Here is a 23,430-nt window from a genome sequence, read left to right as displayed (position 1 = left end):
TACTTTATTTGGAAAGAGTGCTTTTAAAAATAAAATAATGCTTTAAAAGATTAGATTTTGTTTGTTTCCTTCGTTCTTCTCTGCTTGATTTGTTTATTGTCCTTTGTCTGAGTCAGAGATGTCACTAAGAGCTGGCTACCAACAAGTTTCACCTTCTTAAAGAGATTTTATAAGTGGCTGAAATTTCAAACATGAATACTTGAGGTTAAGTTTAAGGTACGCAGTCCAAAAGAGTGGGCGGTGTTTATTTGTCACTGAGGTTTTTCATAAAGTCCCAACCCTGCTGAGTAGTAGTGTCACAAAACAAGCTAAAACCTCATTGTGTATGGATGCATTCATGTGCAGGATTCATTGGTTTCTTGGCTGGATTTCATAATCATAATTCTGATTAATTTTCGTGGATACCGCATTTGCTTCCCAAACCAAGGTTTCACAGCGGTGAATAAAGGTGTTTACATTTTTTTTTATGACTGTCATCTTGTTTACTACTTTAAGTTATTTAGATGTAATCCTCAGATCAGAGCTGTCATTAAGGGCCGTAACCCGTAACACCTGTTACGGCTGAATACCCTTGAAAGAAACTTGATGTTATGGCTGATCTTAATGGTTGAAGGGTTATTTTACTCAGAAATTAACAACACTGTTACGGGTGAGAAGCTTAATGCAACATGTGGCTGAAAACTTAATGACAGCCCTGATCAGATGATCGTCTTTTTAAAAATAACGATTTTGACTACCATGACAGAGAGCAGGGTGTGTTTGTGTTTGTAGAGAGCATTTAATTTTCTGCATGAGTAGACACGAGCCTTGTAAAGAAAACTATCTTGACACTTCTGTCCTTCTGTGAAACTAGTTTCTTGTATTGTTTTAAACTTAGCATTTCATTCAACTAGGATAAGTTCTTACAATAAACATGCAATTTTTATATTGTCTCTTGCTCAAAAGTTTGTGAAAATTTTTGCTGGGCAATCCAACACAAACAACTAGCTTGTATGCATAATTCTCGGTTTTCACTGTCACGCCATTGAAAAAAAAAATTGAAACCATTCCATGAATGAAGTCAAAAAATTGACATGGTATAGAGGATAAATAAATAAGGCATCTGTCCAAGTGTCAGGTCTGTGCGGCATTCCGTACTCGAGTTATTTGACAAAATGTTTCACATAAATTTATAGAGCTTAGTATGGAGACGCCATGTTTGTGTCCCTCTGAGGGGCACAAACATGGCGGCCGGAAATACGAAAAAACATCTGGAGTTCACTTTTGCCAGAAAAAAGGTTTTTTTGCCCTTGTGAATTTTCGAATGTTTAGATTAATATTTCTCCTCAAACTTAAATTGTTTAGAATGCTGAAAATCACCCGAAGAGTCATTTTTAAGATACGGAAAAGCTCTGTCACGGCCGTCCTCCTTATGTCACGCACGATGGAAACTCGGAAATTGAAACTGTTCTATTTTCAAAAGGAAGCACGACATCGAGCTAAGAAATTGCGAACAGACATATTTTTAGGTAATCTTTCCTTGAATGAAGGTAAAAATTTTGTAGGCCTCCCAGTTTTGAATTCTAGAATTTGGTGACGTCACGTGAAAACCGAGAATACCAGATGCACACTTTGGGCACCATGGTCAACAAGACTTAGCAGTGGCTTTCTTATTTCCCAGAAACTTGTAAGCGTTGATGTACTTTTCCGTATACGGAAGGTGGAACATTGCCAAAATTGAAATTTGTGCAATTTGTGAACAAAGTCTTTTTGCTTCAAATGCTGACCATGCGGAGTTGTCCTGTGTCACATTCCTGATACATTATGACATCACGAAAACGGAATTTTACCAAATGTTCTCTCGTGCAGAGTGAGAGGATCTAGGTACATTGTACGAGTCAGATTAATTACAAGGGTACAGTTTGTTAGCTACAGGTGTAAAACAACAACAAGCTTTATTACCAAAGTTAAACTTAATTTGCAACTTAAATATATTTATACAAAAAGAGGTAACATTTACTAATCATTCTGAGTAAAACTAAATTACGTGATGAAATTGGCTCCTGTTATGTTAATAAACTCTTAGTTCAGTTTGGAACCTTGGTAGGCAGAGATGTTTAATAGAGGAAGGAGGCTTACCATAAAACCTCTAGCCCCCAGGGGGTATATGTACTTCAATCAATTTTTAGGGGGAGGGGATGGGAGTGGTTATTTGATTTAAATAGCAAAAAGCAGTTACAATAGCAAAAAAGTAAGAAACAGACTAGAGTTACAGTAAACGAAAAGTATTGTGGAATGAGATGTCTTTAAGAATTGGTTCATGCTTAGCGTGCGTATATCGAGTTATGGATGCACGCCGGAAGTTTGGAGAGCACAAGAGAAGCTACGCCTCGAGCAACTCTAGCTTCTTGAGTGCTCTCCAAACTTCCCAAGTGCATCCATAACTCGATATACGCACTGCTAAAAGCATGAACCAATTCTTTTATAACGTAGTGAAAATAAAGTAACTAAATGATTCCTGGAAAACAGGTTTTGTTCCTGATTAATAAAATTCTCTAAATGTGCTGTACAAAAACACAAAGGTGAAAGTGATTTCTCATATCGGTTTAATCTTAGCCTTTCATTAAACATCGACAAGCCTTTATAAATATACATTTTTTATGGTGTTGTCTCTCTGTGAAAAGCTTTTTATAACATAGTGCGCGCATGCTTCCCCCATCTGACTTGCACATGTCATCAAATGGACGCACGGCCGTGCGTATGTTGAGAAATGTACCATGATGGCGCCAATAGGAATTAGATAGGGAAGCACTGACGCTATGTTATAATATGTATTGGTTGAGGGCATTGACTGTCTGACATAAAGATTAGAGTGATATTACAGCCTGAATATGTATTGTACAAGTTATTTCAATACTTTTTATTAGCACTTTGACAGTTTGGCAGTTTATTGTTTTACCTGTGGGAATCTATTGAGATGTACAGTGTATGTGTTGTGGTTTAAAATTTTTCCAAACCAATTTCATTTTTATTTTCCTTTGTGGAGTATTCATTACCATAATCTGAGACAGAAGGAAATAAAAATCAAACTTGTTTGAAAATTTTTAAACCAAAAGAAATTTTGAACAACAACATGCATGGCAAAAGAGTGTACTAACTGACTTGTGTTGAATTTAGTGGACTCAATATTTTGGCCTTGTTTTTCTCAAAAACTAAGTTCAAAACCACAGTGATGCTCTCTGACTGAATTGAAAGTCACATGCAAAGCTTCAGTCACTTATGTAGCAAAATGAAAATAATATTACCCTAAAATTCAAGATGAGATGGTTATCCTCTCAGCCCTTTAATTGAAGGGCTGCCTGGAAAAAAGCTCTAAGTGACCTCTGATAAATTGCTCTCTTACATGTAGATTTTCCTTTCAAATGGCTTTGTATTTGCTTGTGAAACAAAAGGAGAATTTGACCTTGCATCAAAAGACACTTGGGCCCTGTTCAGACTCAGTGCCGGTGCCTGGGCACTGCCCGGGCACTAAAAAGGACATTGATCAGACTCCTTGGTACCCAGGGAGCAATCGAGTTCTCCTTCGTCAATTTAGCGCCCGCCATTTTGTTTGCCGTATCGTAGGGAAGCATGAGGAAAAAACGTAGGCACTGACAAAATCCTGTTCAGACCAGTGCCCATGCCCAGGAATGGTGCCCGAGTACTACCCTTGGAGGTAGTGCCCGTGCCTGGGCACTGAGCCCAGATTTTTGCTCGGGCACCGACAAAAAGCTCTGTTCAGACTAGCGCCCGGGAACCGGCACCTAGTGTGAACGGGGCCTTAGGGTCTTATTGCACCCACTCCTTCACTACTGTAAAATGATAATCTAACAAACAGTAAGCTATAGTCAATTTGATCTGTTTTTGTGAAGGAAATGGGTGGAGGGGGGGGGGGGGTGCTTAAAGGGGGGCTTTTTAGAGAAAAGGGCTTAATACAGGATTTGCAGAAGGGGTCCTAAAACTTAGAGGGAGCTAAATTAAGGAAATGTGACACTTGTCCAATAAACTACCCTGGAGGTAGTGTTGATCCTCATATCTCACTGAAATGCATGACTGGAATTATTATTTTTTCTGCAGGAAAGTGAACTGGCCTGGCAACAGAACAAAGACCATGGTAGCAACCCAGCATTTCTTCCACCTTCCAAGTTAATTAGTCTTCAGCGTCAAAGCAATGGCTTTGGATTTACTCTGCGGCATTTTGTTGTTTACCCTCCAGAACTTATCAAAAAATCAAGCGAGGTTAGTACATAGTTAAGCCACGGTTACACGTTGTAACTTTTAGCTGAAACTTGTGTTCAACGGGGAACGAGGCCAGTTTCACGAAGTGGTGATACACGGTGAAACTCTGTTTTTTTTCACCACTGCAACCGTTACGAGCCGTTGCAGAAGTAGAAAGCGGTTCTACTTTTCGTGAAATTTGTCTTGCAACGGAAGTTCAAAAAAGTTTCATGAAACCGACCATGTTACACGGTGCAACGCCTGCTGAAACTCGTTTCGCAGCACCTTTGCACACAAGTTTCAGCTAAAAGTTTCAACGTGTAATGGCAGCTTTAGGGTATTTTCACACTGAAAATTATACCAGATAGCTTCTGAGCCAGATAGGCAACCCAACTCAACCCACTTCTTGGATTTTGGAAATTGGATGAAACACTTTTCCTCATGTTTGATATAGTTATGACTTCACAGGCACTAACAACACAACTTGGGGAGTGGGGGGGGGGGGGGGGGGGCTTGCACAATCTCCTAAGCCAGAGGATAGGATAGGATAGGATAACTTTATTTATACACGGCATTTCCATCAGCTACGTAATTATCAATATCAACTATCGATCTACCTAACTAGGATTATAAAAATGTTTGCCAATATTCCAGCTTGAATTGGAAGGAGAAGGGAAAACTGGGGTACCTGGAGAAAAACCTCTTGTAGCGAGGGCAAGGATCCAACAACAAACTCTCACCACTGCACCATCCCTGCTCCCCCAAAGAGACTGTACAGTGCAAATTGTCTTGTCTAAGAAAATAATACAACAATATAACATCAGAAGTAAAGATACATCACTTGAAGATGTACTCAGTTCTTGCAAACAATGTTGTGTTGTGTTCTGTTTTTGTTTCATTTCAGCCCGGTGCTAAACCTGGTGTAAATGGTCTGGATCTCTGTGTTGATGATGTTGAACGGCAGAAGACAGAGCCTATGGACACTGTGTTTGTCCGTCAGGTTGCACCAAGTGGACCGGCAGACAGGGCAGGACTCTCTACAGGTGAGAATTGATGAGAGCTCAAACTCTCCCTGTCATCTGATCTGAAACTCTTGTGCTCTCTTGTTGACTCTTGAGCACTGTTAAACAGAGTGACTTGTTGGCAAATCGAGAAAGCTTTCTTGTTATTCGTTAAATTAATGATACCACAAGCACAGACTTTAAGAGCGAGAAAGGTTCATGTTGTTGCCCATATGATTTTGTGACCTGACTTCCCGTGAGTCAAATCATCTGGACTTCTAGAAGACTTGACTCAGGTCGGGTGGATTGGACATGGATTTAAAGGGCGGCTGTGGAAGGAGCTTTGAGATTATGTACATGGACTTTCCTGTGCTTTGCCTTGATTTTTATGGAAAGTAATGTTTCTATGGATCTTTCTCAATTTCTATGCTGTATCAAATAGCCCTTGTACCTGTTTTTGTTATGAAGGTGATCAGATTGTGTCTGTCAATGGACATCCAGTAATGGGTAAATCATATTCTCAAGTGATCGAGCTTATAGTGGCAAGGTAAGAAGATTATTGTATGTATTGAGGTATTTTTATCTTGAAATGATTATCTTGTACAAAATATGTGAAATAAACAAATTAAAGAAATAAAATAATAATAATCGTAACATTCACCAGGCTTAAAACATTACGTCACATTTCCTTTCATTGCGCACATGCCACTCATTGACATTCCAACCCTAGCAGTATGCAGGATGTTTGTCCCATGAACCTAGTTTAATGGCCTTAGCTCCCACGAGTCTCCTGTAGCTCGGTGGTAAAGCATCCAAACTAGTAATCGGAAGGTCTTAGGTTCGACTCCTGATAGGAGCACTCGGATTTTCTTTTTCCGAGTTTGCCTGTGTCATTACTGAATAATACATCATTCTCATCATTTATTCTGGTCTGAATGAACCAAAAAAAATTGAGATGTTATTTTTAGTATTGGTTTCATGTTGACAAACCTTGGAAAATGCTTGAATTTGCCATCTTAGTGACGGTACATGTACAGCTGTAGTATGGGAAATGATATTTAATGCCTTTTTGTGACACTTCAGCACCACTCTAGAGTGGCATTGTTTATGAATGTTGGTCACATTCCAATTGTCTTACAGCTCAGTTATCATTACAAGTAAGGGAACTAAACAGGTTACTTTTTTTTTCTTTTTATCACAGACTGATTCAGCCTTGTTTTACAATTTTGTGAATTTTTCCTTTCAGCCAAGAGTTGTTGGAGTTAGGAATCATACCTAAAGAAGACTGTGTTCTTCAAATGGTTAGTTATTCAGTAAAAAATTAAAACAGATCAAGGTTAATAACCCCTCATGCCATTTTTTGAGCACTTTTTTTTAGCAAGATCAGCACTTGCCGCTCTTTGCTCAAAGCCCATCAATAACAAATGTCGTTTTTAACTCGTGAATGCGCGCATGCGCAATGAACGAGTTATAGCGATAGCTGACTCTCGACTTGGTCGGTCGATCAGTCGATCAGTCGGTTTTGTCGTTAACTTTCGGGCGTGCGCAGTGAATGAGTTTTAAATTCAATTAGTGGAAAAAAACACGCGAACATTTGTTGTTCACGGCGCATCAGGAAATTCTTATTCAATATGTAGAGAATAATTTGACGATCATCTAGTGCAAGAATGGAGATTTTTCGTTCAATCTGAGCAAAGTTACAAGTTTTTTTCAGTTTTTCAGAAAGTCCGGGGTCGTAAACTCAATTAGTGAAAAAAAAAAAACGTGAAAATTTTTTTTCACGACGCGTCAGAATTCTCTCATTCATTCTGTAGAGAATAATTTGACAATCATTTCAGTGTAAGAATGGAGATTTTTCGTTGAATCTGAGCAAAGTTATAGATTTTTTCGTTTTTTTCTACAAAGTGCGGTTTCTTTTAAGAATTAAAAATAATTTAATTTAGAAATAATTTAATTAAAAAATAATTTAATTTGTCAGTTTTCACGCGAAAGTGGAACGTGCCATGTCACGCATCATTGACGTCGTAAACAAAATTATGCAAATTTCTGGTGAAATGAACACTTTAAGATCTTGTCAGCTTCACAGGGAAAAAATGTTTCATTTTCGAAATTTACAACTGGAAATTTATGGGAAAGCAAAAGGACGCGGCCGATAAATAATTCTTATTTAGCAAGAGCTTGTCATAGTTCATTATTTTTACTTGAGGATTGCGTGGACTGAACTCCAAAGGAAAAATTTCACGCATTTATGTCGGGCATGAAATGTGATGCGATACTTTGTTGAACATATTTTCCTTTGTGAGATCGGCTTGCCCCACAGTAATTTTGTAATTTTAATTCCCAAAAAAACTTCACTTGCCCATCGGGCAAGTGATGGTTAGAATCCACTAGCCCGATCGCGAAATCCAGTAGCCCCGGACTATCGGGGACACGAATTTGCATGACGTAGCTGCACATGGCGTGCTCCTATGAACTTTGAATAAAAAAAACACGTGAGTTTTTTTAATCGGCGCATCAGAATAATCGGCTTATTCAATCTGTACAGAATAATTTGACAATCATTTTAATAGTACAAGAATGGTCATTTTTCGCTACATAATCGGGCAAAGATATAATTTCTGTTAGCTTTTGAGGAAGTTTCCGTAGCCGTCTAAATTTCAATTACTATGTGTCATCTGCATTCACGAGTTGGCTCACAGGAGCCTTTGATTGTTCCCAACCCTTGAGTCTGAAGAACTATTTATTTCAACAGTCAACAGGCCTGGTTGGTGCATTGTTATCAATACATGATTTAACGTAAAACATTGTTACAATGTACACTATCCTTTTTGTTTAGGTTACTCCAGCACTCTCTGTTCCTCCAAAGATTTCTGTTAGTTCTCATGACCTAAGCCAGTCGCCACCGCCTGTGAAACCCAAGCCAGCATATAGGAGACGGTCAAGTGGTGAAACTCCTGGTAAAGTCATGTCTACCATGACAATAAGCCCTGCAAACTCGTACCATTTGAAAATGTCTGACAAGACATCCCAGAGTGCGACATCCCTTGGCAGTGACACCTCTTCTCCTGCTGTTACACTGAGACGTGGCTCTGTAGACAGAACAGCTATGGAGAACAGAAGTTATGTTATTACTTCTGATAATGTGGACTACAACAGCAATTTGAAGTCAAGAAGTTCAAGCGCTCTTGAAACTAGCACAAGCACTCCTCGCATGGAAGGGTCTTATTTCATGGCTACTACTGATTCCACAGGGAGGTCTCTAGCACTACGGTTTGAGAAAGGTTCAAAAGTGGGGAACACATTGACAGTTTTGGAAGATTCCCGGACAAAGAGTCGTTCTCATTCGCTTCCAGTTGTAGAATTACAAGGTCTTGAAGAACGAAACAGAGCCACTAATAATAGCAATGATTCAAACAAACGTAGCTCCATGAATGTGGCTGATGTTTACGGCCCTGAAAATGACGATCGCAGTTCGGTCAGCATTCCATTCATGCTATCTTCCCCTAGAACTGTGGCTTCTGATAGTCCGTCAACAACATACATGAACACAAATGCAGATGTTGGTTCTCGTCAACCTGTAGCTACTGACCCAAACTACAAGACAAATCGGCCGTCCCAAGAGGAAACCCCCTCTAAATCTTACTTAATAAGAACAATTGCATCCAAAATGAATAAGGATCGTCAAGGGGGATTGAAATCGTCAACCATGGGGACGACACTACTGGAGAGTAAAGATGCGTATCCTCAGTGGCAGAGTGGCGACAATGGAAGATGGATGCCAACAGATTCAAACAGCGAAATGCACAAAGATGCTGATTCTCCCCATCCTGCAAAAGTACCACGGCAAAGTGATGACCCTGTGAAGCAAGATGGATATGCCAGCAAGATTTCAATATTTCCAAACAAACCTTCTTTTGAAGAGATTAATTACACCCCAACAATTGGGACAAGTTCCTCTGAAGCAGAAACTTCTCAGGCCAATAAACAGGGCAGTCCAAAGCCTCGGCGTGTTTCCTACCTTATGGCGACCTCTCGGGGTATGCCTTCTTCTCCAGACCAGAAAATTTGGGCCACAGCTCCTCAAGGCAAAAAGCCTGCCAAGTCGTCTCTGTTTCAAGCATTGTCCACAATGCTACCTCCAGTCATGGTGCATGTCTCATCTGGAATGGAGCTCTGTGAGGATGTCAATGGAGAGGAGGGGATGGACATTGTCACCGACGAGCGGGAAGATGAGGTATATTAAGCTACATAAGCCCTGACCTGTGATCAGGTGTTCTTTTTTTTCAGGGGAGCGCAAAAGTGTGGCAGCACAAGAGTTGGCAGTCAGGAGAACGATTCTTTTCTTCTGTTCTCCCATTCGCCGACTCTTGCACTGCCACCCTTTCATACTCCCCTAAAAAAATGGAACACCTGATTGCAGGTTACATAAGCAGTGTTCCAGATAAGAGAGGGGTATCAGGTCAAAAACCCAACAAAGCTGGCTTCCTGACCCAACAAAATGAATGATGAACTTAAGAAGATTGGGTTAGAACCACACCTATTGACCCCTCACAATTCCTCATTGACTCCCTGACTGAAAGTCATCTGGAACACTGCATAAGCCCTAATATCAATATGCAAATTCTTTCTATTCCCCGTGTGTTTCTCATGGTACACTTTTAGAGAAGTTGTTTAGAAATTTTGACAGTTGATCATTCATGTTAACCCTTCAACCCCCTGTGGTGACCAGGGCCCAGTTGTTCAAAGCCTGATTAAGTTAATCCTGGATTAACATGAACTTTGATTCAAGTTTAATTACGACATGTAATCAATAAGATTCTTCCAAAAAATTTTTGTCCCTCAGTTTTGGCTTAGACTTTTCTCTACCTTTAGCTTGAAATTAGGCTTTAAAACCACTTTTAAAGAGGGAGATGAAAACCTTGATTAACTTTTAATCATAGATGAGCATTAATCGGCTTTCGAACAACCGGGCCGAGTATACAGTAGTTTTTGATTAATAAGCTCAGATTTATGTTTTCTATAACATGTGCTAAATATTCAATACCGGTTAGGAGCCAGTATTTACGGAGCGGATAAGATTCAAAATACAATAGCTGTCGCTGGCTGATTTCATAAAATGCAAATTTTGTTTGTCTGCAACCCGTTGAATTCTTTTGTTTTATTTCGATTTAAATGTTCTAACATCATCACCAGTCTTACATTAACGTCTTATTAATGCTGACAGTTTTGATGACTGTCAGCCATCTTTATCAAAACTTGAAAAACATGAAAAGTGTCAGAAGCCTAAGACGTTAATATAAGACTGGCTATGATGTAAGAACATTTAAATCAACTGTTTATCTTCTACTAGCCTGATGAATTTCTTCAAGAATTTTGTTTTATTTGACAATACCACACAAAGAGACTTATGACAATGAATAACAATGGAAAAAACGCGCACATTTAGACAAGTCTAAAAAAATGCACATACGCATTTTTGCTGCGTCTGAAACACGTATGCGTAGTTCGCTTAATTCTAGCCTGCACTGTAATCTCTCCTTAATCCATGTATGTTGCTGCTTGATTAAACATTTAGTCAGAAGAATAAGGAAATAATCACCAATGATGAAATGCTTTGATTTTTAGACAAATTCTCCCAACTAGTAACATAAGAAGTATATTAATGTAAAGAAAAGTCTTATTCACTAAGTCTAGCTTTAAATTAGCCTTTTAAACACATTTTTAGCAAGCAAGATGAAAACCTTTCTTCACTTTTAATCATAAATTAGCGTTAAGCGGCTTTCAAACAGCTGGGCCCAGAGCTCTTCTATGCAGTGACTTCCTGTTTAAATTGTAAAAAAATGAAAACATTTACTTGCTTCCAGTGTTTATTAAAGTATTTATTTGTTTGCTAAAAGATAAGTGGTGATCATGTCTACAGGTGTTTTCGGGCGCATCTGAAGGAAAGGTTACCAGTGAAGGTACAGTCCAGCGAACAAACAGGCGCATCTCATATGTGATGGCAACATCATCTCCAGCGTCACCTGGCCGTGAATTGACACTGGAGATAACAAAAGAGGAAGAGGTATTTGTGCTTTCTTTGCCTCTATTACTTACAAAAGCACTGAACCTCAAGGCCAGAAACTGTACATTTTTTAAAACGAGGAAGATACATGTATGGTGAACACTTAGTTTAGAAGCTCAAATTTAAGAGAAAAGGTTTTTGTAAAAGTCACAGTTTAGTCTTAAAAAAGGTCAATTATAATTATTCACACCTCACACAATGTTGCCTAGTATGCACCATTTCCCTTGTTCAAACCACACAAAACAAATGAAAACAAACAAACAAACAAAGAACTAGGAGGCGGCGTGGCCCAGTGGTAAAGGAGCTGGACTTGAAATCCGGACGTCCCGGGTTCAAGTCCCGCCTCGGCCACGCTTGTGGTTTGCCTCCTGCCAGTTGAGATTTTTAACATGTTATGTTCGATTTGATTATTATTTGTTTCCCGTTATTTCTGAGTGGAATGCCTGTAAACTAGCTTTGGGAAGCTAAGTGCATTTCCACTATAAACAAAGCATTTATTATTTTTTTATTATTATTATTTATAAACAAGGATGACATTTTTATTGTCTACTACATGTTAGTATTTTTATTGTCTACTACATGTTAGTATTAGAAAGTGTTACAAGTATATACACATGTAGTATTAGTAGTATAGAGTCCCACAAGTTATTTCTTTAAAACCCATAATGTCTAAATAAAAGTGGTTGTATGGTATGGTACTACATGAGGTTATAGCTTTGAAATGGTGTCAAGTCATTTATCAAACACAGGGAAGCATGTTTCGTCTGATTTCCAAACACAGAGAATTGGGTTTAAAAAAATGAGGGGCAGCTGATTTATTTTTAACCAACTTCAAGGTGTTTGGAAATGTTTGAAACACTCTTTTGAGTGTTTGACGTAGCTTCTCAAACCATTCATATTTTTTGTGGAAATTCAAATGTTTAAAAGTTCACCAAAATTTTGTGATAATTGAGATCACATTTCCAAATCCCCTTCATGGTAGTATTGAGTTTGAGAATGCCATGTCTGCTTACTTGAGTCCCTGAGAGATCTTTTAGTCTTGAGTCCACTTAATACAGGGCCACTTGTTACAGGTTGACTGTTTAATATATTTATAATGAATAAGTTTAAATAATTATGCTTGTACCATTGCAGGAAAACAAAGAACATGATGCAGTGCCAGGCATGTTAGAAGTAAGTGTTGTCTCTGAAATGTTTGTAGTTCTGTCACTAAATACATGTAGTGTTGCACAGAGCAGTTGGAGGTGTATAATTATTTTAGAAGTGAATGGTTAAGAAGAAAGTTGTTCAGTTGAAATTCTTGCAACTTTTGGGCAACCTTTTTGCATTAATTTTGTAATTATGGGAACATCATTATGCAGTTGAAGTGTTGCCAGCTTCAAATAAAGTTGAAGATGAAGCAAGATTGCAGCTGTATACAAGATATACATAATTTTTTTAAGGTTAAGGTTTAATTTTAATTTGTGTAAAGCTGGTTGATTTGTCCATGACAATTCATCAACTGATACATATCCACAAAAACCTTAAAATGGACTCCACGTAAGTTTTGATGTTTTCAAGATCAATTCTATTGCTCCTTGAAGTAGGTACTTAATTTATCTTGGATGTGATTAGTGTGAAATCTAGTAGTAGAGATTGCCAGATTGCTGTCTTCAATGCTTCAGTGAGACGTTTGCTGGAGTAGTAAGTGAAGTGGCGAGGGCCACATAGACTCACAGGTTTCCATCCGACAATTTATTACCTCGAACCAAGGGGTTTAGTAAAATACCTAACAGAAAAAGTTACAGGAAAACAACTTAGAACGACTATAAAAGAATTAAATGTGAAAATGACAACTGAAACCAAAACTGGACGGCTGAAAAACACTTACCAAATTGCTGGATTTAGGTGGGTGAGTGATAAAATGAAAGTGTAGAAAATGTTATATTAGACTGAATTTACATATGGTGTGAAAATTATTCAGGATGGAATGAAGGTGCTGGACACAATTAACACGGATAGAGATACGGAAAATAAGACCTAAATCGAAAAGTGTTAATTAACAAAACGGCAACAGTAAGAAAAGAAATGCACTGAAGTGCATGATGTTTTAATTTCTTTGTTTCTGATGCTAGGTGTGCAAGGAAGGCCTCCTGTGGAGAAAACTAGCTGTTGTGGATGGAGGGAAGGTATAAACAACACAACAATTATAAATCCATTTTAATAAACCATTGTTTGGTCCTTCAAAGTGTGCTGTGAGCCAGCAAGCAATCTAGACAAAGGAGCCACCAATGCTAACTGATTTTATTTTCTTCACAACCACCAATGGTTTGCTGGACTTGGTTCAGTCCAAAATACAAAAGAAATTACTTGAGTGTCACTACAGCATTTCTTTTGTGTAGGTCCCTTGCATTTTCAGGAAAAGTAATGAGCTTTTTCTTGTTTATCTGAATAACTGAATTTTAAATTCTTACATGATACAATACAATACAATACAATAACCTTATTTAAAGAGAGGGGTGTAATAACCTATTAGGGTTTTTTAATTTACACATAGTTAATTGAGGGACTGGTTTAGAAAGCTTGCCATGAAAACAATGGGGCTGCAATTTATGTTGGAAGGGGCCGCGACCCTGCACAATCCTTTGTTTTAACGTTCACACCACAGTTGAATATCTTAACAAAAATGCCTCGATTGGTCAGTTGCTCCAACAAATCCCAAATGCTGCTGCAAAGCCAAAAAGGCAAACAAAAACAGATAACAAAGATGTTTGTTAGGTTTCATAACCATTGCCTTTTGTTATCTATGATTTCTGCCCCTTAAAATAAAAGGAAAAAGTACATACATGTAAAACATGCACAATATAACTGGTGCTTGTACCAAAAAAAAGCTCATTTGGAACAATTTTGATCTCAAGGCATGTATGATACATTTTCCTAAAAACCCTGCAATTAGATGCTGGTTACTGTTGGGGTTAAAGGGTTAATTAATCAGACGTTGGTTGCCAGAGGAAGCTCCTGCTCCACACTGGATTCCTCTTCTGAAACTTACTGGGCCTCATAATATATTTTCTCCAACCCATTTTCTAGACTTTCCTAGATTTTCTTGCTGCAAACATCATGCATTTGCCTTCCCTGCTAGCAGAGGCCTCTTTTCCGTTGTATTCGCTGAACTGACGGGTGTGAGGAAAAGAGACCTCTGGCCTGAGTCGAAACGGACTGTATTGAGCATGCGCTACGGTTACCTAGCGACCATACCGTCACATGATGCAATGTCACTATGCGGGCTCACTAAATGACAGCGGAGTAATTGTAAATGAATGCGCGAGAGACAGTGGACTCAAGTCATGGCCAGCAAACAATACAGGGAGCATGCATTTTGTAAGCGTCGTCCACGACTACGGATGGTGGTTGAATCAAAGACCGTTTCGACCCAGGGCTGAGGTCTCTTTTCCTCATGCCCGTCAGTTCAGCGAATACAACGGAAAAGAGACCTTTGCTAGCAGGGAAGCATTACTGTATTTATTTTAGCTCACTTTTTACTGTAGAGGAAGAAAGGTTTTACTTGTCTGATATTAATTTTTGCTCTTTTCTTCAGCGTTCTAGTGCAAGGTCTTGGAAACCAGTGTTTGCTGTTCTGCGAGGCCATGTCCTTTATTTATATAAAGACAAAAGCTCGGCTCATCAGGTACATGTTGACTCTTAAGTCATTTTTTTGTAGTTCCAAGTTTTTATTTTGTGGATGAAAGTTATACTTTTGTCTACAATGTAAAGTCGAAGGAAATCCACAGTATAGGCTTAAGGTGGTTCTAACTTTTGTGTCTGTAGATAAAATCCTGAAGTGTGACCTTTAAAGTAAACTTATTATTAATTTAACAGTACTTTCTTACAGTTCTGTTTATTATGCTGTGCAAGGTGGTTCTAACTTTTCCTTCCAGACACTCCTTTGGACTGATGACGTTTTGCTGTTTGAACAATTTCATACCCAGAGTTTTCAGGTTCTTTGGCTAGTGGTTGGTCACCAGGAGAGACTCTGGAGAACTGGAATTTGTTTAAATTTTTTGATTGGCTGCCTCATAACAGCTTTTACCACAGAAATCCTGCGGTAATAAAATTCCAGTTCCCAGAGTCTCTCCTGGCGACCAACTGCTGGCCAAAGAGCCTGAGGACATCTGGATACGAGATTGCTGTTTCAAGGAAACAAACACTGAAAACTATGAATTGGAAAGAGACAACATTTGTAGTTGAGAATAATCTCACACTGAAGTAATATACTGAATACTGTCTACGTTTTCAGGAGGATGGTTCTGACGAGCAGCCAATCAGTATCAAGTCAAGCATTGTCGACATTGCTCATGACTACACCAAGAGGAAGAATGTGTTCAGAATGACAACATTCAATGGATCGGAGTTCTTGTTTCAGGTATTGTTGTTGTTGTTTTTTTTCTTGCTCACACTAGACTACCATCTTACGTTTAGATACAAACCAGCTCAACAATGAATTGAAGGGGTGTGTGGAATAAGCCCCTAAGTGACTTTTGATGTTAAGATCAAATTCTCTTTTTGTTTCACAAGTGAGTAGAAGGCAATTTGGAAGTATTAAAGTATCTATTATGAAAGAAGAACCAAAGAGCAATTGGCATATTTACAAAGTTGCACAAATTACAAATGCAGTATTGAATCACTGTTATAAAATATTTCAGGCTGAAGATCATGACTCTATGATGGCATGGATTTCTGTGATACAGGCTAATAACAACCCAGACGAGGATGTGAGTTTGTGGGTTTTTTGTGTGTATTTTTTACTCTAAAGTTTATGTGCTATGCAGGCAAAAATGCAATGTGTGTGTAAGTGATTAAAAGTTGCTTTATAAACTTCTACTTTTAAATTGAACATATGAAAATTTAGATATTCACTTTCATCTCATCACCTCTAAGGGTATATAGAGTGTGTGCACGACGGCCATGTTGGAGGACCGAAACAATACAATGATTTTCCTTTGGGAAATAAATTCTATTTTTATGCAAATATCTTCTATTGTTTTAGTCCTCCAACATGGCCGCGGTGCACACACTCTATTACGAATTCACAAAATGACCAGCTCCCAGTTGGCTTGATAGCTCAGTTGGTGGAGCACAGCTGTGCACCAGTGTACTTTGTGAGATGATGGATCAGAGAATTAACTTTGCAGTATATGTTAAAGTGCTATATAAAGCCATGAATTTCCCTCTGAATGTTAGCCCTAGTAAGGAAATGGGAGATTGCGGGAGGCAAAGAAAAAATCTCTGGCCTCGGTGGGATTCAAGCCCATGACCTCTGGAGTTTTGATCATCTGTTGTTCTACCAACTAAGCTATGAGGCCAGACTTTGCGTCTTGCGGCAATGTGAATATGAAGGGTTCAAAACAAAAAGTCATTAATTATTTGTACTTTTACATGTAGGATGTTTGTGTTTTTAGAGGGAAATTTTCAAAAATGTTTTATGATTTTTCAACCAGGAGAATGGTGTGAGCAGTCAAAGTTTGATTATTAGAAGAATGAAAACAGTAGAACAAGAGACATCTGGGTGAGCCTGACAATGACATCTTTGAATTATTACCTTGACGTAATGTTTAAAACACAAGCAGCAGTGTTTTATTGGGATTAAAACCATGAGGAGCAGCCAAGTGGTTTTAGACCCGATAAAACACATGCTGCTAGTATTTTGAATGGCTTCAAAACATTCCTGGAAAAGCATGTGTCAAGAGAGTTTGTAACAATGATGCTTTTGTGACATTGGAAATTAGCATACGAGAAAAACATTAAACACCGCATACTAATAAAGAGGAGGGTTTATTGGAATTAAAAAAAAAAAAAACGATGGCATATGATGTTTTATCGACCATTTGATAGGTCTGTGGGCTTATGAATTATTAATGACGTTTTGAAAGTCACAATTCTGGACTGAGTTAGGTTGCCATTGAAGATCTGGGGCCAATTTTGTGAAACTTTTTACAAGCTAAGCCATTTCTTTTGGGTGTGAACACAAAAAAAAACTCAATAATGAGTTAGAAAATTAGTTCAATTATCCCCATAAAAGAATTATTGTAATTAACAAATTGACATTGGTTTTGAACGGTCTATACTCCTATAGACTATAACATGATGTCACACAAATAATGTTCAAAACTCAAGTGGCGGCTCATGGTTTCACTTCCAAGTTTTGGACATTTTATGGCGTCATTTTATAGTCTATATGAATATAGACCATAGAAAACTGCTGTTGATTTAATTTTTTATAATAACATGGAAAAAGTATGAGCAGAATTGGTGTTATTTTCCGTTGAGAAGGCGCGTGTTACATCTGACGTCATTGTTATCGTTTGCACTCTTTTAGACAATAGCTATGAGCCAATTAGTGAACGGTAATTTTGACAGTTATTGTTAAACGATTTTTGTTGAGGTCGTTTCCTGCAGGTGTGTTATTACAAGGGTGCAGTTTCTTAGGTGCAAGTGTAAAAGTTTTTTTAAATTGGCCTTTGCACTATATAATAAGCATTTCTATTAAAGTGCAACTATTCCCCCCATTTTTTTATTTGCTAAACATATTTTCCAAATTGCTCTTGATCATTTGTGTGAAAATTTGAGTTTGATAAAATCCTCATATCTCTACATGGTCTTTTGAAGTTTGACTTTCTTGACCTGCCGGCGCATATTTACGGACCTGGGTCGAGTTATGTTGTGACGTTATTGAAGGAATAAACACGTATTGTTTCGCGAGCATTTCCTTTGATGATGTCACAGCTAGTCACAGCCATTCTCCCTTTACACGTGGATGCGGGTTAAAGAAGCGCAAAATTTTCCTAATTTAAAAATTCTTGAAAAAGAGAAAAAAGCTATAACAACATTTTTTTTCGCACAAAAGATCAGGCCAATAAGGAGAATATGTCAAGCAAAAAACTTTAAAGACCCATAATAACAAAAGCTTAATTTATTTGTCTGTTAAGATTGTTTGGTCAGTTTTCGGAAAATATTGGCGCCATCCTCATTGTTCTGTAATCTTGCTAAAAAGAATAAAGAAGTTCAACAATATTTCCCAGTACAGACATTATACTGAGAGACCAACTGGGATAGATACATGTACAACTGGAACAGGCCATTTCTCAGAATTCTTCAGTTTCTAGCAAATAAAGGATATTCTAAACCTCACTGGGATTACAAAATTTAAGTACGAAAGGAAAAAATTAAGGGGATTCTGGTAGTTGTAGTACAATAGTGCCATCGTGAAATCACTGTTAGAGGGCTGGTGTCAAGATGTCAAGGCCATTGGATCTACCTTATGCTAGTTTAATGACATATAAATATTGTTATTTTCTGTTGTAGATCAAGTATTGCTTCCCCCAGTCACAAGTTATCACCTCCAATTAACACAAAAATCTCAGGAATTCCTGGAATATCCAACATCAAGAAGAGCTTGTCATTCAAGAACATCTCCACTGGACAAAAAGGTACAATTCAGATTGCTTCCTTGTGTGGCAGGACATTTTATGAAAGAAAGATCTGTTCTTGTACAATGTAGCTCTCTTTTCTTGGGGGTGTTGCTCGGTAGATAAAAATTTGCTGAAATGAAATCTTGTCTCACTTAAATGGAGGGGTTCACATTTCAGCGCATGTACATGAATCTAAATGCTTTTTTCTCTTTCTTATCAACTTTATGGCCTTAAAAATCCCACTCACATGTACTTCAGTAATCACATTCTATTATTAGGCCAAGCAAATGACTGATGACTAAAATTCACAGAAAATGCTAGTGGATTGTACTCATATTGTCTATGTTGAATTAATATTTTAGCGTTCACCCGTAGGATTTATTCCACGGTTAATGTGTTTACAGTTATTTGCATGCAAAATAACGCAATAATATGAAAAAATAATTATTACCACCCAATTAACCTATTCCCTTCCGAATGGTTCATAAACACTAATTAAAATTAATTAAACAGGCTTGGGTCATAGGGAGCAAAAGCAAAACAGTATTTTGATTCATGGACATGCGCAGAACCATGAACCCCTCCCTTTAAAGTGCCCCTGGGACGAAAACTTCATTTTCCATCTTTTTGCATTTTCGTGTAGAATATGACCTTCTTACTCATGTTGCAAACTAAATAACAGCAGAATACAGTTTATGAAGTAGAATCCATATGAAAATTAGCCATGTGGAATTTTTCATGTTGAGCCAATGGCGTCACTTCCTGTAATTTAAGCCTTAACTTCCGGAACAAGGCCAAGTAATGGCGGCCGTGAAATCTCAAATAAAAAGCTAAAAAAAAAAATACTACCAATCGCCGTAAAGGATTGAAATTTGGTAACATGAGTAAGAAGGTCATATTCTACACGAAAATGCAAAAAGATGGAAAATGAAATTTTTGTCCCAGGGGCACTTTTAGGGCTTGGTCAAAACCATGCTAGGGGTAGATGATCCTTGAAATCCACAATACTCCAAATTCGACCGCCGCCATTTCAAGACTTGTGGTCTCACGGCAAAAGTAATAATCTGGGGCACACAACAACAAAATTTTCTTTTAGTTTTCGGAACATTGTTTTTACGTTACAAACGTCCTTTTTATGCAATTTAAAGCCATATTTTAAATGTCTAAGAAAAACTTATCTGTTCGGGTACTTAAGCTTAACTTTCGAGCTTCAGAAAATTTTAGGGAATTGGCTTTCTTCCAACGAAATTTCTATGGCAATCAGCACGTTCTCCGAAAAACTAAGGTGAACTTGTAGCGTCACTCACTAAAACCCCTAGCTGTGCTTTTTGTACCAAAGGTTATACAAGTGTTTAATGAAGTAATCTGGCCCCGGTTGTTCAAAGAGCGGATAACTCTATCCAGTGGATAAATCGCTATCCAACGGATACAATGTTCTCCAACTAATAACTTTATCCACTGGATAAAGTTATCTGCTCTCCGAACAATGGAAGGAAGCTCCAAAGTCCAAAACGATTTGGGAACAAAGGGGAGAATATTTTATGTATTTTGTTAAATGTTCTCATTGGGGGCCCCAGTGGAAGGGAAACAGAACACAGTTTTTCTCATTCATGCCTCTGTTATTTCAGGTGAAAGTGGAAAAAGTCAATCAGGTAAATCAACAAAAAAGCGAAAGAAACCACAGCACCCTAATAGCTATCCTTCTGGTAAGTCATTTGCTCACAAGATTGCATCATCACATGTACAGCATTGTTAGGCGGTCTTGGTAAATTCTTTCTTCTCTGAAAAAAGAAAAAACACCTAACACCCTGTCATGAGGTTAGACAATTTGTGAAAAAAAAAATTTGCCCATCACTGATGAAATCCAGAACTTAATTGGAGATAAACATGTAACACATGTGGAAAAATTTCTTTAATATTAATTTCTATCATGTTCAAATGTGATAGAATCTACTTGTGTTATTTTTAGCAAAGTAAGGGCCAGTAGCCTCCAAGTGAAAATGTTTCAGCTAGAATTTAAAAAACAAAATTATCCTCTGGGCCTTATTTTCTCTGATGATGAGTTGATACTTTTGTGAAAGTGAAATCAGTTGATGAAAGCCATTACTTACACGCACTGTACTCAGTACTCAGTCTGGGTTCCCTGCGCCTTCCCCTATACCCACCACTGAGACATTTCTCAAAGTGAAATCAGTTGCTCAAAGCTATTGCTTACACGCACTGTACTCTGCACTCAGCCTGGGAGCCATGTGGCTTCCCCTATATCCACCGCCAATAGTTTTCTGAAAGTGGAATCAGTTGCTTAAAGCCATTACTTATACACGCTGTACTCTGTTGGATAACAGGTCATTCCATTGGGGTACCTTTGGAGTTATGTCCACCTTCCAAGACCAACAAGGTGGGAGATATAAACAGATAACATGCATTGTTATATACCTAGACTTTCACTCAACAAAACGAGCACTGTGATTGGTTGATTCTTGGTCAAGTGCCCCTGATCAAATACAAATGTATCCCGACTGGGATACAATTCTGCAGTTGTTGCCCTCTCAGTTGTGTGTTTGTTTGTTTGTAAATTTGTTTGTTTTGCTGTGATTGTTGAAGGGAAAGTCTTCATATATAACAAAGCACTTAATGTATGGTCCCTCGGGAAACTAGTTAGTTTCGTTTTCCAGCAAAGTCGCCGTGACAGAGCCCCTTTAATTTTATTTGGAGTGATTTACTTTGAATTTTTTACCCTGTTTCCCTTAGATTCTGTTGTGTAACAAATCGGAAGACCCTCTATCAATAAGGCTATCAATAATACTCAGTTGCCAAATTTCAGCTTTTATGGTGGACGGAAACTCGCGACGACAAATTTTTCTTTCTTTTTCTAAACTTGGGTGCGGTCTCCAAGAATTCAACTCCAGGAAATTTCACCGAGGACGTTTGAAAAGACGCAAATTCATTTTAAAAGTGACGTTTTCGTCGCCGTCGTCGTTGCTAAAACTCCCTTCGCCGTAGTAGCTGCTTAAACTCCTGAGTGATTCATGCATTGTACATTTGCAGATGATCCCGCTGATTGTGGAGCACTGTTGTGATGTGGTGGAAAGGAAAGGACTTGAGAGTGTCGGTGTCTACAGGTACAGTTTAATTCAAATGGCTGGACCCAGCTGATAGCTGGGTAAGGTAGAATTCTCCACACACTGTAAGTGGTCCATGTAACCAGAGCTTAATTAACAGAGAGGAACCTGCGTTTGGGGCAAGTTACCTTGCAATTGATAAGTGCCGTGCATAGTGCTGTGTATAGAGCGTCCAATAACTGTTTGCCATGAGGTTGGACAACGGGTGACCAACATCTGTCCACGTTTGATGAATGCTAAATATTTTATGGCTTGATACATAATAAAATGCTTTAACATTTACGTCTATCACGTTGAAGTTTAACAGAGTGCTCTTGTGCCCTGTCACACCAAAATGAAACGATCACATAGCTGGACATGTGTCCTTCAAGGAAAACGAACGTGTAAACAAACAGAGAACTAATTTGCAGTCTTGCTCTATATTGCAAGTTGTACTGATGTAGTTGGTGTTAGAAACATTAACAGGCATTTGATTACATGTAGTCAGGAACATAAGATAGTCATTTAGTCAGGAAGATAATATGCCGTAGTTTATTGAGGAACCAACAGCAAAATTGCAAACTAAAATACTCCCTGAAGGGAAAATTGAAGGGGTGCGTAAAATAAGGCCCTAAGTGACTTTTGACGTAAGGTCAAATTCTCCTTTTGTTTTAAAAGCAAATGAAAGGAAATTTGGAAGGAGAATCTAGCAATTTATCAGAAGTCACTTAGGGCTTTTTTCCAGGCACCCCTTCAATTGTGAGAAATTCAAGTGAAGTCAAAGGTAGACGTAGTAACGTATGAATCTCCCAGGTGAAATTGTGTTCACAAACGTACGGACGGTTGGATGTGCCATGTCCACGGTATGCATTAACTGCTACTATGTTGATTTTCACAGTATGCTGGCAATTTTTGTTAATGCTATTTGTCTTGTCAGGGTACCTGGTAATTCTGCTGCTGTAACTGCTTTACAAGAGGAGCTGAACAACCGCGGAATTGAGAATGTCTGTCTTGAGGACGAGGTAAGGGAGTACCTGTGTATAAATTATTGTCAATCAAGTCATCAAGTCTGGTATTTTATCAGGACAGTAAAGTAAACAGAATCTTCAGGGTAGAGATTGGGTACTGAACTGGCCAGACCTAACCCTGAACAGTTTTTAAACGAGACGCGCCATTTCAGTTTGAAACGATGGTTCTACGAATTCTTGAAAATAGCATTTTCCAAAAATGTTATGCACCATTTTGAAGGAATTCGAGGGAATGACGTGTAATCATAGTTAATTGAGGGACTGGTTATGAAACTTTGTCATGAAAACAGTGGTGCTGCAATTTATGTTGGAAGGGCCACGACAGTGCACAATCCTTTGTTTGAATGTCCACACTACAGTTGAATATCTTAACACAAACGTTTTTATTGGTCAGTTGCTCCAACACATTTCAAAATCTATTTTCGTCTGTGCACTGTCAAGGCCAAAAATGCTAACAAAAACATATAACAAAGAAATTTGTCAGGCTTCATAACCATTGCCTTTTATTAACTATGGTATAAACAATCCTTCAAATTTGTAGATGCATTTTTT

At 38.2% G+C, this 23,430-nt stretch overlaps 1 protein-coding gene across 1 annotated transcript in view; it reads left to right on the top strand.

Annotated features, from left to right (window-relative positions):
- LOC146452349 (rho GTPase-activating protein 21-B-like) overlaps positions 1–23,430 on the top strand; it is a 41,679-nt gene that overhangs the window by 2,675 nt on the left and 15,574 nt on the right. Inside the window, exons 2-18 of the mRNA XM_085097956.1 lie at positions 4,096–4,257; positions 5,141–5,279; positions 5,706–5,784; positions 6,484–6,538; positions 8,074–9,471; positions 11,158–11,301; positions 12,436–12,474; positions 13,416–13,469; positions 14,879–14,968; positions 15,578–15,703; positions 15,984–16,052; positions 16,779–16,846; positions 18,643–18,767; positions 20,378–20,455; positions 21,095–21,147; positions 21,798–21,871; positions 22,788–22,872. Of these exons, the coding sequence (XP_084954082.1) occupies positions 4,096–4,257; positions 5,141–5,279; positions 5,706–5,784; positions 6,484–6,538; positions 8,074–9,471; positions 11,158–11,301; positions 12,436–12,474; positions 13,416–13,469; positions 14,879–14,968; positions 15,578–15,703; positions 15,984–16,052; positions 16,779–16,846; positions 18,643–18,767; positions 20,378–20,455; positions 21,095–21,147; positions 21,798–21,871; positions 22,788–22,872 (2,838 nt within the window). The remainder of the gene's footprint in view (positions 1–4,095; positions 4,258–5,140; positions 5,280–5,705; positions 5,785–6,483; positions 6,539–8,073; positions 9,472–11,157; positions 11,302–12,435; positions 12,475–13,415; positions 13,470–14,878; positions 14,969–15,577; positions 15,704–15,983; positions 16,053–16,778; positions 16,847–18,642; positions 18,768–20,377; positions 20,456–21,094; positions 21,148–21,797; positions 21,872–22,787; positions 22,873–23,430) is intronic.

The sequence above is a fragment of the Pavona decussata genome, unplaced genomic scaffold (assembly GCF_977016875.1).
Source record: "Pavona decussata unplaced genomic scaffold, jaPavDecu1.1 SCAFFOLD_371, whole genome shotgun sequence".
NCBI classification, from domain to species: Eukaryota; Metazoa; Cnidaria; class Anthozoa; order Scleractinia; family Agariciidae; genus Pavona; species Pavona decussata.
This window is presented reverse-complemented; position numbering and strand designations above follow the sequence as displayed.